The following is an 18,798-nucleotide window of genomic DNA, read 5'->3' as shown; positions in this document are numbered from 1 at the left end:
ATGTTCCTTGTCTTGAAAACAACCATTTTGCTTTCCTTTCTTGCCTTTTCGCCATTTCTTTTCCAAATAAATAGTTTTGTGTTATATATATATTTTCTTTATTACAAAAGTTATGCATATAGGTTAACCTTTATTAGAAGAGGAACTCAAACCTATATATATCAAGTAATGAAATTTGGATTTCAAACAGAAGATTGAAACACCATATGGAAATATCTTCTGTAAATTCTGGTTTATCAAAATCTAAAACACCATTTAATTAAAAAATTCCCCATAAAGGAAGTGTAAATAACTTATATATATATTGCTAAAATTAAAACTCTCAGAATAATTCCTTTCACTTGTCATGTGACTACACGACATACATAGTTGAAAAGAAACATGAGTAGGTTGAAAATAAATGAAGAGCATAAAACCACAAACTAAAAACACTTGAAACCTAAAACAACAGAACATTAAATTAAACAGCATTCATGAATCACATCAGAATGCTTAATTGGACATTTTAGTCGCCCCTTCCAAAGTTGCTCATCTTCTACCCACTTTTTTCTTCAATGAACTTCTGCAACTTTATGCTTCCAAAAGAAACTCCTTGTCTTGTTCCAACCTCCCCATAGCCTCAGGCTCCAAGGTTAGTTCCACATCGATGCTCCTTCCTCCAATCTTCCCTGGATACAAATAAATCATCCCATCAAACTTGTTATTTGTTCCACTCCTCACATTCTCTGGCTTTCCCCACCCAAAATCAATGTCATAAACCTTGAACCTTGGGGAGCTTCCCACTGCCACACAATTCACCCCTGCATCTTTGAATTCAAAGATCTTGGGTGCACTTTCCCACTCCTTATTTCGTTCATCAATAGCTTTTGCATTGTGAGCTTCAATGGCCTTCTGCACCAATGAAGCTGCAAATTGCTGCGGATGGGCTGCTAAAAGTCCAGCCGCCGTAACGGTAAATATAGCCTGAATTAGGTTTCCGAAGTAACTCTCCGGCATAGGTGGGTCAACCCGCTTCCGGCAGTCGGCAAAGACGGTGAACACGGTGTAATCCTCCGGCTTCAGGTTACGTGCATGGCTTACATGGCGCCAAATATGGGAGGAAAGAGCCTGAAATGTTGAGAACGGTTTTGAGCCGTCCGATGGAGGGTTCTCGTTGACCGTTGACTTGATCTTGTCGATCTTTGACTCGGAGAATTTGAATATCCTTTCCCTGAGAGTGGGCTTTGCCTCGCCGTTGGAAGTTGGTTTTTCGTTGGGCTCCGGCAGTGAGAGGTCCAGCTTCACTCGCGTGTTCCGGGCCTTTGTCCGGTCCAGGAACGGTGGTGCTGACGTGGAGGGTGAGCCGCTGCAAAGCTCGGCCCACGAGGTCATGAATTGCCACGTGGCAGTCCCATCCAAGACCGCGTGGTTGAATGCTAGGCCCATTGCAAGCCCATCTTTCAGCTTCGTTAACTATGCATAAGCAAAAAAATCGAAATGAAAATAAAAATAAAAAAAGGTATATATATATATATATATTATATTACACTGTGAGAGAGAGAGTAAATGTGATAGGTGATGAGTGGGGTGCAATATAATGGCATAACGTGGAGGTTTAAAGTGTTCAGATTAACACATACCATTGTCAAATAAATTGTCCACCTACACTTATAAATACTAGTGATACTTATTATATATAAAAAGATATTTAATTTCAACTGTTACATTGATTTTAGTTTGATTATGTGATTAGTCATAGTAATTAGAGGATGTGCAATGAATGGTTTTATAAGACTCTAAATTATAGGTTTCACAAGTTTTTTTTTTTCAATCGTGAAACTTTGTAAGACCCATATATATTTTTTTAATCTTTTTATTTGCAGTTCATTTTTATTTTATTTTAAGTATTTTAAACTTGAATCCTGTTTCATCAGAATGTTCCAATAAATTTGTTTTATAATAACATGAAGCATATTTATTAGGACAGTTATCAGATGCCAAGTTTGCGTAAACTTTATCTTCATCTGAGCCACACTCAAAGGAACATCATTATAGTTTTGAGTTGAATCAATTCATTGTTATAAAGATATGAATTGAAATGTGATATGATGAAATATGATTTTGGAAATTTAGCAATTGAATGATGTTGATTTTGAGTGGACCAAAATTTAGTGCTGAACTGTTAAATAGTTATTTGTGGTTGACAAAATGAGACGCGCAAAGTGGTGGCAGTGATTTGATGCTTTACCTATATTCTTTTGTTGGAAACAGAAAGTTATATTTATAATTTTATACAACTTCTAACCTCTTATAGGAGTGATTCAAAAGGGTGGTGGGCTCAGTTTGCCCTGGATCTGATAAAATATAGCAGAAAAACATCCATTCACCCAGTCTCATTCATCTAATAATTTCAAAGTTTTTGTATACCTACATGCTTTGATTCAAATAGAAGCTACAAAAGAGAAAAGATAAAAAAGAGGGGTGTTTTCATGACATAAACTAAAATGTTCCATAATAATTCATCTTCTTTTTTTCTTAGGAGAAAAACAAGCAAAGAAAAAGGGTAAAAAGAAACATAGAAATGGCTAGTGGGGTTCATATAAGGCAGCCATCCAATTAGATCTGATACAAATTGGTAAAACTTTGTTTTCATTGTTTCCTGCAACCCCTTTTATGACTGTTAGTTATCACTATGCAATGTCATTAACTTCCAAAAAAAAAGCTGTGAACTTCGAGTTGAAAAGTTGACCCTTTTGGCTAAAACTAGCTTCCAAGATTATAAATGCTAATTGACTGATCAACAACATAATTAACCAAATCAACATGCATTGAAGAAAGTAAAATTACCTGAACTGCCAGCAAGGGTCTATGCATGCCTTCCAAGTTTAAGATACCTGTATAAGGTATGAGCTCCTTCAGATTGCTGCTACTTTCAGCGACAGTTAGTTGATCCACAGCAATCTCATCAGCAACAGCTTCAACAACCTCCACACCAACCACGTCATCATCATACTCAACCCTAAACACCCCATCTTCATCTTTCCCTAACTTTCCAGCTAGTTGATGGAACTCCTTCAGGACTACACCAAGTCCAAGTTTCAGCTTCTGAACCATGCCCTCAAAGTCTTCCCCCTTGTAAAACAGTAGCTTCTGGTTGTAGTAGAAGGCCAAGTAGGGAAGATCAAAAGTGACCAACTGGTACTCTTTCCTCCCAATTTTCTCCTCAGGTTGCACATGGCTCTTGTTAGTGATTTTCAGGTTGAGAGACTCTTCCTTCTTCACCACCTCACCAGCCATTTTTTTCTTTTCTTGAGAAACTGTTTGGTGGAAGAAAAATGTGAATTGAGTGTAGGTTTGATGTGAGAGCAGTGCTGTGTGTTTGGATGAATATTAATATAGAGCAGTGTTGTTGGGAAGCATTTATGGAATTCATGAGAGCGGTTGTGACCAATTAATAACGCTTATTGGGTTAGTAGATTGGTAGGAAGTAATTATAGATGCAGAAATGTTTGGTAACATCACAAAACTCATACTCAAAACCTATATTTTGTACTAATCTCTTAGATTCTCTTCAATATTATTATAAATAATTGAGAACACTCAAAGAGTTCCTTAATCTATATATGACTATATGTTGGATAAAAATATAATACTTTTCATATAAAATTATTAATCGTTCAAGCCAATACTTATTAAAAAAATATTAATGTACCAATTATTAATTATGATAATATTTTTTTTCACTAATATGGTTGCAAAATGAGTATTAGTTTTTTTATAAGGTGAATTAACCATTTAGTTTTGATTTGAAAGAAAATTAGCATTTAGTTAAGATTCTAATAAACAAAATCATTTAATGCTTTTTTATATTTAAAATGAAAAATATTGTGAAATAATTAATAAAATTTAATACGAAACTAATACAAATTTAGCATCTACCTTTAACATTAAGTATATGATGTTTTAAGTGGAAGAGACCTACGACCCAAATTTATTTCATACAAAATAGTTTATCATAGACAATTATTTTAACATATTTTTGAAAATAAAATATTCAGTTTGACCCTTTTCAGAAGTGGTCGTATCTATTGTTAGTTTTTTTATTATTTTTTTGTCAGGGGATTTATTACTAGACTAAATACTTAAATAAATCACCTTGAAATTTGTGTGCCTCTACGGTGAACTTTGGAAGACTGGATGTTTATGTCGTTACCTAACCTACATTCTTAATTTGGTGCGTTTGTAAAAAATAAATAATATTTTGTATAAATTAATAATTTATATATATCAAACAATAATTTAATATTAATAATAAATCATGTTCTTATGGAGAATGAATTTTCTTTCTTCGTTTTTCAAACTATTTTATTGAGTGGTGGAACACCTCAAGGAGATTTGTCGACCTCAAGGAGATTTGTCGACAGTGAAGTCAATAAAAATATATGTGAATTTGTAAGTGAGTAATTGAATAAGAGATTAGATCTACTTCATAAAGTCCAATAAAATGATTACTTTATCATAACCGTTAGGTCACGTTTTTCTTATGTGTGTCATATCATTTTGGGTACTTGGCAGTTAAAATTGAACTGTAAATAATGTGGACGGTTAATGTCGAGCTATGAGGTGAACGACCATAACTACTAGCTGTTCTTGTTCACTAACGTCTACTTAATATATTTATTACAATAAATATATAATAAATACCTATATTTTGGGTATTGGGTAGTACATAAGTCCCCAAGTTTGGAAGCCGAGTACACAATTTTCGAGTTTTATGAGGAAACATTAAGGTGTTCAACTCGATATGAGGGAGCATAAGCTTGTCCAACTTTGGGAGAGTTTAACTTATACTTTGGCTGGAAAACAGAATCAAGTCTATGGAAGAAGAGTTGGGAAAAACAAAAGATTTTGAAAACCTTGATTTGATTTACAAAAACTCATCTTGCAGTTGTGAGTCAAAAGTTTGTGAAAATTGTGAAAATCTTGAAAGAAAGATTCACTATCTTTTGAAAATCTTGGACAAACTTACAACTGGAAAATCTAACATTGAAGATGTTCTTGCATCTCAAAATTGTGTTTTTGGAAAAGCTGGTTTAGGTTTTTATCCTCAAAGCAAAGGAAATGGGATTTCAAAACTTTTTTCAACTGTACCAGAAAAACAATCGGTTAAAAGGTCGATTCAACCGGTTGTTACATGCTTCTATTGCATGATGAAAGGTCATTCAGTTAGGTTCTGCAGGTTTCAAAAATATTTTGTTCCTAAAGGAATCTTTAAATGGATTACTAGATGTTTTGATGGTTCCAAAGACAAGTGTAACACAAAGGGTCCCAAATTTTTTAAGGGATCAAACCTTTTGATTTAACAAGTTATGTTTTGCAAATTTTTGACTCTACTTGAAGGTTCATAAAGAACAGGATCTTAAGAAGATTTGTGTACAAGTCAAAGCCTTGTCCTGATTATATGATCTGCTTACATTTGTGTAACTGTAATCTGAGGATAATTTTCTTGTTCTTCTCTTTAGAAACATTGACTCTTAAATCCAATTCAATGACTGTTCTCTATGCCTGGATTAATTAGCTTGTATTTTTTCTATGCTTTATACAAAATCGTGTGCATCAGAAACCTTGATGTTTGGATATAACATGGCTGTTTGAAAATCTGATTTTCTCAAAACTTTTCATCAGGTTAGAATTTCAACCAATTGTTTCTTCGAAACAATCGATTGTTTTCTCTCTGTCAGCAATGGGCAAATTTGTTTTATATTTCTAAATCATTATTTGTAATTCTGTTCAAACCTAGTGATATTTGTGGTTAATATTGTATTAATTATATGTTTGAATACAATTTACCTCTACGATAACTGCTCTTTATGAATCAGATTTCTCCTAATCTTGGAAATTAAATCTGCTTTTAAAGTTTGGTCAAATCAACATGTGAGTATCTGTACTTTCTGTTTGACTGAAAAGAAAACAACTTTATGGTTCAAATTTGATTCGTTTTTCTGTTTTGAAAACAACCCACATAATGCCAATTTTGACTGAGGGTTATGGCTATATAAGTAATGCAATTAGTTGTTGTATTACACACAAACAACCTGTTGTTCTTATTTTTTCTCTGCTATAAGTTTTCTCTATAGTGTGCTAAAGTTCCTTTCTAAATTGAGATATGGCCAGAACTCCTCCATCTGCTAAAAGGATGAAAACCAGGGTTGTTAGAAGTGGTGGGAAGCTTGAAGGATGGTTCTCTAGAGAATCATAATTGATTGACAAATACCTACATGAAACTAGTAGGAAAAGTGTGAATACACCCAAGCTTGTTTCCTTTACATGGATGAAACAACAAAATCTGAATACTGTGAGAAGCCTACTCAAGAACAAAGGCTGAAACATTTTCTTGAGCCTATTGGAAACATTTATCCAGATTTGGTGAAGGTATTTTATACTAACCTTCAATTCAATGGTGACTCACTTGTTTCTCATGTGAAAGGTGTATATATGGTCATCACAAATGATGTATGGGCTGTTGTGGCTGGATTGAAATTCTCTAGAGTGAGAATCAACAGAGGCAATCTAGGGGTTGTTGAAGAGTTAAAAAAAATGCAGTTATACAAAAGTTGCCTCAAGAATCCCCTCTCCAAAGTGAGAAATTTTTCTGTTGGAGGGTTAAAGCTTGATGAAAGGCTCATAGCCTTCATTGTGTCATGGATCATCACACCAAGAGGGAGCAATCACTCCACTCTTTTTGAGGAAGAGCTTCTGCTGATCTATTGCATCATGAAGTGAAGATCAATTGGATCCACACCATCAAGAAGCATATGCAAAAATCCATGAGGTTAAGTGACTTCCACTACCCCTATGCAATTTTAATCTCTAAATTTCTTCACTATTTTGAAGTGGATATAAAAGGGGAGCTAGCTGAAATTATCAAGCCCTCAAATGAGATTAACAGTGGATCCCTAAGCAAAATGAGATTTACTAAAATTGGTGGGAGATGGGTGAGCAAAGATGGTGATCAAGTTGGCCGAAGTGGAACCAATGATGGTGATGAACCTGAAGATGCAACAACTCAAGAAGAACCTGCTGCTGAGACTCAAGAGGTTGGTCACAATGATGCTTACATGGGAGAAAGGATGACCACAATGTCTCCTTTTGAAAGATTGATCGCATGGACACATTTGCTAAGAATCAAAGAAATCTCCATGATTTGTGAGTCAAAGTTCAATCATATGGATTCACGTTTTTCAAGTCTGGATGAACAGATAGAACAGGTTCAGAATCAGATTATGGAACTACAATTTGAAAGGGAGAACAATCATTCTTTTTAATTTTCTAGTTTAAATTCCTCAACAATATTTTTTTTTTCTTTTATGTTGCTTTTTAATCCTTCCTTTTGCCTATTTGATAAGACAAATAGGGGGAGAAGTATTGGGTTCTGTAATGTTCTTATTACCTGCACTTATTATTGCTTTGAACATTGTTGTTATAACTGTTTAACTAGTTTAAATTTGAATTTTTAAAACTGTTAAAACTCAGATACAAAATTTCAACCGGTTATTCATACGAAATAACCGATTGTTTATCTGTCTTTGCACCTTTGTATGTTGACTGGTTTCTCATCTGATTTAGCTGAAGTTCCTCTCTGGAAATCACCTAGTGGGAATTGGTTTCTGGTGCTTATTTGATTGAAATGGATTACACTGTGTTTCTATGTTTGCTCATGAATACAGGTTATACAGATTCTAAACAAGAACATTCCAAAAAGCATCCCAAGGATTTGTCTCCATCAAATAGGGGGAGATTTTTAAGCATGGGAGCTTTGATGTTTCAAATCCAAGATGAAGCTTGAAGTTATGCTGCTTTTGGTTTGGGTTTAGATTAAAATGTTTAGAATCTATGTAAAGATCAGTTCTTAATCCTTGCACAAAGCTTTCCCAATCTGTTTTAAAAAGCAAAGTGTTTTTCCAAAGCAAAAGGAAAAACAACCGGTTGAATTATCAGTATAATTGGTTGTTTGACACTTAGCTGGCTTAAAGGTTTTGAAACTATTTTTGACTTGGTTATGTAACTTCCTAACCAATTCAACCGGTTAAATCGTGGTTTCAACAGGTTGATTGTGTGTTTTCATAAGAGTTTTTTTTTAAAACCTGTTTTAACTATTTTGAATGTGATAAAACTGTTTTAGCTCATTAAATGCTGCCTTAAACAACTAGTTTTCAAGTGCTATAAATATAGCTTTTCTTTCAAATCAAAGTACACAAGTTTTTTATACAAATTTGAGATAAAAGAGAGATTGAGATTTGTTTTTGAAAGAAGTTTTCAAAATATTTGCAAGATTGTTGTTAAAGCTTTCCACTGGTACAAAATCTTATCATAGGGCTTCCTGGTTTGTGTATCTCAGGTGTTTTCTATCCCTTTCAAGATTCTTGTAATTGTACTTTCATTAAACTTATAAGTGTGTGAAATCCTGCAAAGTCAGAGGGTGTTCTGACTTGAGGTGTGTGGTGTTGCAAAAAGGGTGAGTGGGTCTTGTGGTTTTCAAGGTCACCTCTTTGTGGTGTGTTGGTGTAATCTGGATTTGATTACTAGTGGAACTCAGAGGTTGTTTTGAGAACTGGATGTAGCTTAAGGTTGAGTGAACGAATATAAAATTTGTTGTGTAAATCTCTATATCTCTAACTCCTTATATCTGTTTGTGTTAATTCTGTTTCTGCTGCTGGTATACACAACCGATTAAAATACAATTTCAATTGGTTAAAATTCTGAAAACAATTTCCGTATCATTGGTTGATTGCTTTCCTTAATTGCTTATCTATGATTGTTTGATAAAGGTTCATTCGTAATCACTCTTTGCGAAAATCTTTGACAAACAATTCACCCCCCTTCTTGTTTAAGCCATCAATTCTTACACACTTGAATCAGATTGACACATGTTCAATCTGGTTTAACTACGTTTGAGGATTGAAAAAGGATAATCTTTTAGATGACATGTGAAGAATTCATTGGTGGAAGAATTTAGGAATCAACCGCTTTTTATTTGTTGTTTAAATCTATTTTATATTTTATTTTAAACAATCTCCACCCCTTTTATCTTTATTGTTATTGCTAACTTTTCTCGCAGATAGATTTTGAACACTGATTTACTGATTTCACTATTGGGTTCGTTGGGAGATGACTTGGGATCATCTGACCACAATTATACTATCATCCCTCTAGCGTTATACAGGTCTACGCTAGAATCATTTTAATTTGAAAGCAAAATTACAATTATCAACTTTTATAATAGTTCACTCTTAACACAAGAGCTGCATTTAGTTTAGTTCTTGACCCCTACAAGAACTCTCACTCATAGCCAATTGCAGATACAATGACCCTATCTAAATTTGCTTTACAACAATCAAGAATAAAAATAAGGGTTTGAAAATACCTGAGTTGTTACATCAAATAATACAAAAGAATACAAACTCAAAAACACCTTCTCTACAATACAGGAATGATCCAAGAAGCAAATAAATTATCCAAGATTTTAAAAGCAAACTTTTTGTTTTCTCTTATTTAATTTCGTAATTTGAAATGTACAAATTATCCCTTTTTATGAGTTTTCAATAAAGAACAAAACATTTTAATCAATTCAGTTATAGAATCAGAAAACAGTTAAAACATTAAGTTGATTTCTTGAAATAACAAACTGTTTTATTTAACAAAAGAAATCAACAACTTTTAAACCAATTTATATTTCGAAATAACTTATTGATTTCATTAAACAAAAAGGACAATTTAAAAATAAAACTATTTAAAACATTTAGAAAAGCTTAAGTATTTTCAATTTGCTGATACGATAATTCAATCAGTTAAAAATACTTATTATAGCCACAAGACTCCAGTAGATGTAATTTTAACAGATTTAAAATCTTAATCAACCGATTAAGAGAAAACTTTCTTGGAGATAACTTGGATTATAGTGCATTGTAAAAGGATACAAAAAAATCTATCTAGACACACACACAAACTCACAACTTTCCAATATTCATGGAAGAATTTGGAATCATCAAATCAAGATCTTCAAAGTCAACAATCTCCCCTTATTTGATGAAGCCAATATTTGGTGTGTGTTAGATTTTGATGAGAAAGAAGTCCTGCAGGAAAAAGGGAAATAAAAAGAAATCCAAATATATATGTATACAACTACATGACATTCAAACAACCATGTAGTATATTGAATTAAAACTATCAAAAACTAAAAACAATTCTACAAACAACCAACATATATTTATCCCCCTTTGTCTTCAGCAAATAGACATAAAAAAGGAAGACAAGAGAATATTAAAGCATAAATAGAAAGCAAAAATATAATGTTCAGGGTGCATAAAACATATAATGCATGTATCCTAGATCTCTTTTCCACACTGAAACTCAGCAAGTTGTGTCTGAACAACTTCAATATGATTATCCAGGTGTTGGAACTGAGCAACACAAAATTCACAGTGATCCTTCTAATCACTAGCCATAATATTCGTACGATCAAGCACCATATTATCAAAAGGAGACAGAGGTTCACCATGGTCTATAGGAGGAACATAGAGCCTATTTATGTCATCTCCAATAGCTTCGCTTGCTCTGGCAACAACATTAGTGTTGTCATCATCCTTGCTAACCCATTTTTCATTCACCTTAACAAATCTCATCTTAACCAGAGAGTCATTGTTAATTTCATGAGATGGCTTCACAACTTCAATCATTTCTTCTTCAAGATCAACTTCAAAATATTGAAGAAATTTGGAAACTAGAATGACATAGGAAACCTATAATCATTTAGGCGAATAAACTTCAACATATGTTCTTTAATGACATAAATATAGTTAACTTTGATCTTCTTTATTATGCAGTTAACCAGAACCAAATCTTCTTCAGTGAGCACAACATGATTGCTCCCCTTTGGTGTAAGCATCTAGGCTTTTATGAAGCATCCAAATGGTTGGATTGAACATTTACCATTAAGCCAAAACAATAATTGATAATTAGAGTGTAACTATTACTACGTAAGAGCATATCAGCTAAAGCACCCCAATTTGATTGTAACTTGACTCACTTGACTTCCATCACAAGACAATTGATGTCATTTGCAAATGTGAATCTTGTTTAAATGTATGTAGTAAGTACAAGAAGATAGTATATAACAAAGGTCCCCTAGTTTCACTAGTGGCCTAAATAATGTAGATTAAAAATCAAAGTGTGAGAAGTTAAAGAAAATTCTTGTATCTCCAAAACATTAATGTGCAAATATAATTATAATAAACTTATTCTAGCCTATAAAATCAAAGTTTGTAACCCAAATTAGTTCAATAATTATCTACTATAAGAGTATTTAAGAAAACGTTATTAGATATTCTTTACTATAAAGATCTATATATTGATTAATTATCGATGAATATTAAATAATTTTTTGTGTTAATATTATGCACTACAAGAAAATCATGAAATAGAAACTAATTTTTGAGACTACAGTGACTAAATTAGAACCATTTTAGAGATTAAAAAAAGTGGTTTCTAAATTAATTTCTATTATTGTTTAATGGTTTCTAAATTGGTATCTAATTAGCAACCAAAGTTTTTGCTACCAAATTTAGAATCTAAATAATTGGTAGTTAAAACCTTGATAGCTAATTGGATACTAATTTAAAAATTATTTAACAATAATAGAAACTAATTTAGAAACCATTTTTTTTAGTTTCCACTACAAAAAAAAAGTGTATATTGTGACGGTTATTTTCGTATATTGTGGCGGTTATAACCACCACAATATACGCTTGTGGCGGTTTCCCAAACCGCCATAGAACTGGCCGCCACAAAGTTTAATGTGGCGGTTATACGCTACCCGCCGCAACACCTGCCACTTTAAACATAGTGTAAGTAGTGGCGGTTTTTATATGTAAGTAGTGTCAGTTATAACTGTCGCAATTTACATTCATTGAAGAAGATTCTGGCATCATAATATACGTAAGTAGTGTCAGTTATAACTGTCGCAACTTACATTCATTGAAGAAGATTCTGGTGTCATAATATACGTAACTAGTGTCAGTTATAACTGTCGCAATTTACATTCATTGAAGAAGATTCTGGCACCATAATATATGTAAATAATGACGTTTTTAACTGACGTAATTTTAATTCTGAATAAATAAAATTTATCCACCATTTTTTTATAATCTGTTTTATACAATTATAAAATTTAACCACCACTTTTTCATAATAAAATAAAATAAAATAATGTATAAAGTTATAATCATCCATTCTTTTCATTGAAAATATAAACACACATAATAATGTTCAAAAGTTTATATGTAATTGAAAATTAAAACACATAAAAAGTTCATACATTCCTAATCAAGTTTAAAATTACAACACATAATTGTTCAAAAGTTCATACATCCCTAATCAAGTTTAAAATTAAAACACACATCCCTAATCAGTTTTGCTTCCAGCACTTGATCCTATTACTTGATTAGGTGAAGGAGCACCACTTCCAATGCCTGAAATAAATAATTTTAAGTTAATGAACTTGTTTGAATTTGTATGTATCATGATCAATACATCATCATCAAAACAATCCAAACACTTACCCCAATTTCCAATGCCTCATCATTCACACATGTGCCATTTTTCCTCTTATGTGTGATCTTCCACATTTCAACTCGTCCAATATTTTTACCAGTCTCAATTTTCTATATGTTCAACAATAATAATATAAGTATAATGTAGCGAAAATTGTAATATATTAAAATAGAGAACACAATATAAGCAAACAAATACCAAATTATTTCTTCTTCTTGACAAAGACATAGCACCACCAGTGTGAAGAATAATTTGTCTCTTCCTTATATCTCTATTTCTATTACACATGTTCTACAAAGTGAAAATGAAATCGGTTTTGTGTAAACTTAAAGTAAGCTTATTAATAATATAAAAAAAAACACTTTACCATACCAATTCTTTATTTATCATTAGAAGTGCAAAAAATGCCAATGAGTCCAGCAAAAGGGGCATTAGAGAGAGAATGAAATAGAGATTGAGTGACCATACTAGGCGCTTGTTTATCTCTTCTTCCACAAGATATGCTAGTAATTTCTCAGTCTCAATCTGCAAATCATTACAAAGAAGGAAGAACAGAGACATGAATGATGGAATCTGAAATTCCCTATCAATTCATATAAAGAGCAAAGTATCTTCTTTGATTATTACCTGTGATAACTGTGTTGAGTCATCGAATTCAGGGTAAAGGAGCAACTGCAACATTAAAGATCAAAGTCAGATTTTCTATCATACTTTTTAGAACTAAATAGACACAAGACATTCAGCATGGTAAATGAGTTTACTTGTCTCCTAATAAAGGGTGGCAAAAATTCAAATAGAGCAGATGCCCATGGTGAAAGCTGAGAAGATATCTCGTCAACAACAACACCTTGTCTGAGTAAGCCATGAATTTCCTGAGGTACAAAAAGGTATTGGAAGGAACAGATTAGATACCACCTGAGAGGAAAATTGCAAAGCTAATATATAAAAGCAATGAGAGAAACTGTCATTTTCTGATGCTTCAACAGTCTACAATGTAGACTTGATAGATATCATTCTGCTTTGCACTTAGGTGGAGCTTGACTATCGAGAAAGAGGTGTTACAAGTTACAAGTTAAAATAACAGAGTAAGTCACTAGTGCAGAAATGTAAAACAAATGCGGCTATTTTAAATTTACAAATGCGGTCATAGAACCGCATTTGATCAGCACGCATTCGTAAATCCGGCATTTACAAATGCGGTCATAGGACCGCATTCATAAATCACATTTACAAATGCGGTTATTTTAAGTAACCGCATTTGTATATTATTCTGAATGAGGGATGTAGGTTTGGGGTTTAGGATTTATGAATGCGGTCTTGGTAAAAACCGCATTCATAAATCACTATTTACAAATGCGGTCATTTACCAAGACCGCATTTGTAAATAGTGAATTCGCATTTACAAATGCGGGCATTGTAAAGACCGCATTTGTAAATCATTTGAATTGATTTACAAATGCGGTCTTACCCTAGAACCGCATTTGTAAAACAATTTAATTTCAAAAATGCCACCGCGTTTTTTACAAATGCGTTTAAGCGCAAAGCCGCACTAAATAAAGGGTCGTTGTTTTCATATTTTGTACTAGTGAGTGGTTAACAATTGTTACTGGTTTTCAATTGAATTCGAACATAGTAAATGCACAAATTTCACACAATCTTTTGTTTAACAATATCTTTTGTGGCTCATAGATGAAAGAAGATTTGGTAGCAGACATTTAAGGTTTTGATAGCACGGGGAAGTAAAATTAACAAAGTTGTATTATTAAGGGACTACTTGGATCAATGATTTGTTTTTGGATGCTGGTTAATCCACTTAGATTTTAGTTGATGCAAGTTCTTCTCTGACCCTGAACTTCTTCTCACAGCAACAAATTCCTACCTTCTCACATGAACACAGTAACACAGTAAATTTATCAAGCGACAAAGCTATAGAGTTTAGAGCGCGCAAGAAAAAACCTGAACAAACGATTGATTTGTTGAATCCTTGCGCGGAGGTGCCGATGGTGGACCCGAGAGTGAGCGTTAGTTTCGTGAGAGGACAAAGGCGTTAGGGTTTCATGAGAGGACAAAGACGTTAGGGTTTCGTGTGATGGAAGAGGCGTTAGGGTTTCGTGTGATGGAAGAGGCATTAGGGTTTCGTTTCGTGTGAAGCATAGAAAGGGAAGAGGCTTAGGGGTGTGGAGCATAGAGAGGGAAGAGACGTTAGGGGTGTGGAGCAGAGAGGGAAGAGACGTTAGGGTTTGGTTTCCAAACTCAAAAGCAAAATTTAAAAAAAAAAAATAATTTTCAAGGAAAAGAAAGTTTTAAATAAAAGGAATAATGAGAAATGGTGTATGCAGATAAAAAACTGGGGAACTTTTTTTTTTTTTAAGGATAATTGCGACATTTAAAACTGACATATTATACTGAAATGACGTATTATACAAAGATAATTGTGGCGGTTAGTCAAACGACATATTATATTTAAAATTGTGGCGGTTATTAATAACCGCCATAATAAAACCGCCATTTTTTACACTGTTTTTTGTAGTGTTCTAAAATAGTCTCTAACTTAGTTACTATAGCAACTAATTATTTTTTATTTCTAAAATTGGTTTCTATTTCATGATTTTCTTGTATACCCTTTTGGATGTTGAGTTTTATGATTTTTAGGAAATGTAAATATAATAAATTTAAATTACTTAAATTTTTAAAAGTTTTATTTAAACAAAAAATAAATAAATTTATTCAATTTTAATTTTTTGAAATAAGCATTTTAATTACTTTCAAATAAAGAAGTACTAGTTTAACCAAAATAACTACTATAAATTTCAATTGAAAAAAATTTGATTGACATCCACAGTAGAAAACCATGACAAACATCATTGGAGAAATTATTTTCTCTTACATCAATAAATAAATAATCTTTATAATGTTAATTAGAATTTAATTCATATCAATGTTGACTAAAAAATCTCACTTACATTAGCTATAATGTAGTGTCATCAATATTGATAAAACTTTCTAGACGGCCTCAACTAAAAAATAGTCGTAACAATCTTGGTTGAGAAATCTATAATTCGTGTTGATTCTAAAATAACTACGTTTTATCACTTAAAAATAATATAAGTTGATTTTAACCAAAAAAAAAATCGTATTTAATATTAGTAAACAAACACGTTTGATTTGATGTTAGAAAAAAATATCCTAATCAATATTAGTTAAAAAATAATATTGGTCTTAGTAGTACAAATTTAAATAATAAAGCTAAGTTATTAAATTGGTTAAATAAAAACCGATGCAAAACGTCACGTAATGATATTTTTATAATTTATGACATAAATATTATATTGGTTGTATTAACAATTGATGTAATATGTTCAAAATCACATCATTATATATATTAAGTGGTGATATTTTTGTAATTTCTGTCATATATATTACACATATATATTACACTGATTGTACTCACAACTGATGTGACACATATAACATCGGTTACATTGGGAAAAGATGTTATATGTGCAATTTTTAAATTTTAGGTTTTGCATTTTAATGTTCACTTTCCTCTTGTGCGCTTGTTTGCTTTCTCTTCTCCCTCGTTGTGTCGCGTACTCAATTCTTTGCATTTTCATTTTTGATTTGGTTTTTTGGATCTCCGATGATGTGGGTCACGATAGTGTGTGGTGCGAGACATTCACCACTTCTTCTTTATTGCGCTGTGTACAATTCACGGTCTCGTTTTTTAGGTTGTGTGTTTGTATTTTTGGGTATGTGCTTTGGTGTTTGGAACGAGTTGAGTTGATTATGCATTTTTTTTGTCTCTACTTATTTTCATTTGGGTTGCTTCAATCCTAGGTAAGTTTTTTAACATTTTTTTACTCTTATTATTTATGTTATATTAATATGTAATGATGTGATTTTGAAGAAAAGATGTTAGTAGAGAGTATTAAGGTCGGGGAAGGGCGAGTAAATGTGAGTATGCTGTAATATGAAGACGACACCCTATTTTTTTTGTAAAGCCTCAATTCAAAGTGTTTGGACATTAAAAGCAATTCTGAAGTGCTTTGAACATGCCTCTAGTCTTAAGGTTAATTATTCCAAGAGTAAGGTTGGTGGAGTGGGTGTGAACATCAATCAGACGACGATTTTTGCCTCTATTCTTAACTGTGATATTATGAAGGCACCTTTTAGTTATTTGGGGGTGACGGTGGGTGGGAATCATAAGAGGTGTGCTTTTTGGGAAGGGGTGCTCAATAAGTTAGGGAGCAAGCTGTGCTCTTGGAAAGGAAAATCCATCTCTTTGGCTGGCAGAGTATGTCTTATCAAATCGGTGCTTACATCCTTACCATTATTCTATGTCTTCTTATTTTGTATGCCGGCTACTATGGTGAAGGAAGTGAAAAAGATACAAAATATATTTTTGTGGGAGTGGGGCTCAAAGAACAGGAAAATTGCTTGGGTGGCGTGGCTTAAAGTTTGATATAAGGTGGATTAGGGGTAATTGGTATAAGGAAATTTAACTTGGCTCTTCTGGGGAAATGGATTTGGAGACTTAAGTTTGAAAATAGAAGTTTTTGGAAAAATATTCTAGATTCTAAGTATGGTGGGTGGAGGGGGTTAAGGTCCCAAGTTCAGAATTGTAAGGAATCTTTATGGAGGAGGGACATTAGGAAAGTTTGGAATTTAGAGGAGTGTGGCAATGACTTTGAAGACAGAGGTAGGTGGGAGGTAGGAGATGGAAAAGATATCAGGTTCTGGGAGGATAAGTGGGTGGACAATGTTCCTTTAATGCATAAATTCCCTAGACTTTTTTTGATATCCTTATTTACTGGTCGCACTCTATCACAAGTTGGGGTTTGGAGTAATAATAATTGGTCGTGGGAATTGAGTTGGAGAAGGAATCTCTTTGTGTGAGATTCTAGTCTGGCTGACCTTTTATTGCAGGTGTTGGATAAAAGAGGTTAAAAGGAGAGGGTGAAAATACGACCGATAAATGGATTTGGAGGGATGTAGAATCTACGGACTTCTCTGTGAAAGCAACCTATAATGTTCTCTTGGGGGAGGAGGCTGTAGGGTTTAGGGAACCTTTTGCGGAGTTCTGGACATGAAAGACTTTACCATCATCACTATTTTACGGTCTGGAGGGTGTTATGTAATGCGATTGCCACTAAGGACAATCTCTTGAGACGTGGTATACCCATGACGTGTGTTCAATGCCCCTATGTGGGGTGGAAAAAAAGATGGTAAGGCATCTATTTTTTGAGTGTAGGGTCTCTTAGAGAATTTAGGGAATGTGTCTCGAGTGGTTGGGATCTTCTTTGCCTCTACATTGTGATGCACAAATGCATTTTAAGATGTTCAAAATTTATAGGTTTGAAAAATGCTATTATTAGGTCCTGGGGGGCATTTGGGTACGTATTGTAAGTGAAATTTGGAACCACAAGAATAAGGTTGTTTTTGAGAATGGGAGCGTATATGTAGTGGGGGTTTTTACGGTGGTACAAAGGAAGACTTGGTCTTGGGTCACGATAAAGGAAATATTGGCTGATTTCTCTTACTCAGACTGGTGTTTGGAACCTCAATGCTGTATGAGGTATTTGAAAGATTGATTTTTGGTGCTCCATGGTTAATGTTTTTGGTTAATGTTTTTGTTCAGATTTGGAAGTTGTGGTGTGTTTTGCAAGTTTCTTGGTTTTTTCTATCTGGCAGGTTCGGGTTGATGGTTTTGCTTTTGGGTTGCGGTAAAGGAAAGTGTATTTGACTTATTATATTCGGTTTGACGTTGAACTTTATATGGTGTATGAGTTTTAATATATTGATGTGTGGTGTTTATGGATACTGTTTTGTCCATATTGGAAGGTTGTAATGTGCTTTGTGCATGTTTTTTAATTTATGTATCCTCCTCACAAGATCGATTTGTTGATGTTGGCACTTGGTTATTTGGAGCTCTTCAGCCTGCTGTCAAAGATCTTTTTTAGTAGTTAGATTTTATGTCCTGTTTGAGGGTGTAGTCTCTTTGGTGGGTTGATGTAATTGTATTTGTTGAAATTCTGTATCTTGATTTGGTAGGTTTATGGTTAATGTGTTGTAATGTCTGGTGGATCCTTAACTGGTTGGGTGCTAGGAAACTTGTTTTGGGTGTTTTGTATAAGGGTTTGGACACCCCTGAAGTGCCGCATTTTATTTTATTTATTCTTTGCTGATAAAAAAAAACTAATAATTTTGATG

General features: G+C 33.2%; 1 protein-coding gene across 1 annotated transcript; it reads right to left on the bottom strand.

Moving 5' to 3' along the window:
* Window positions 1–279: 279 nt before the first annotated feature.
* Window positions 280–3,423, bottom strand: PEL3 (HXXXD-type acyl-transferase family protein). The gene is made up of 2 exons (XM_068646626.2): window positions 2,827–3,423; window positions 280–1,452 (listed from the first exon to the last, which is right to left on the bottom strand). Exons 1-2 carry the CDS (start codon window positions 3,274–3,276, stop codon window positions 571–573), a joined length of 1,332 nt encoding a protein of 443 aa, XP_068502727.2. The 5' UTR covers window positions 3,277–3,423; the 3' UTR covers window positions 280–570.
* Between the last annotated feature and the right edge of the window lie 15,375 nt (window positions 3,424–18,798).

This window comes from Phaseolus vulgaris, chromosome 4, assembly GCF_051622355.1.
Source record: "Phaseolus vulgaris cultivar YP4 chromosome 4, ASM5162235v1, whole genome shotgun sequence".
Lineage (NCBI taxonomy): Eukaryota > Viridiplantae > Streptophyta > Magnoliopsida > Fabales > Fabaceae > Phaseolus > Phaseolus vulgaris.
Note: the sequence above shows the minus strand (reverse complement) of the source record. Positions and strands in the feature narration are given on the sequence as shown.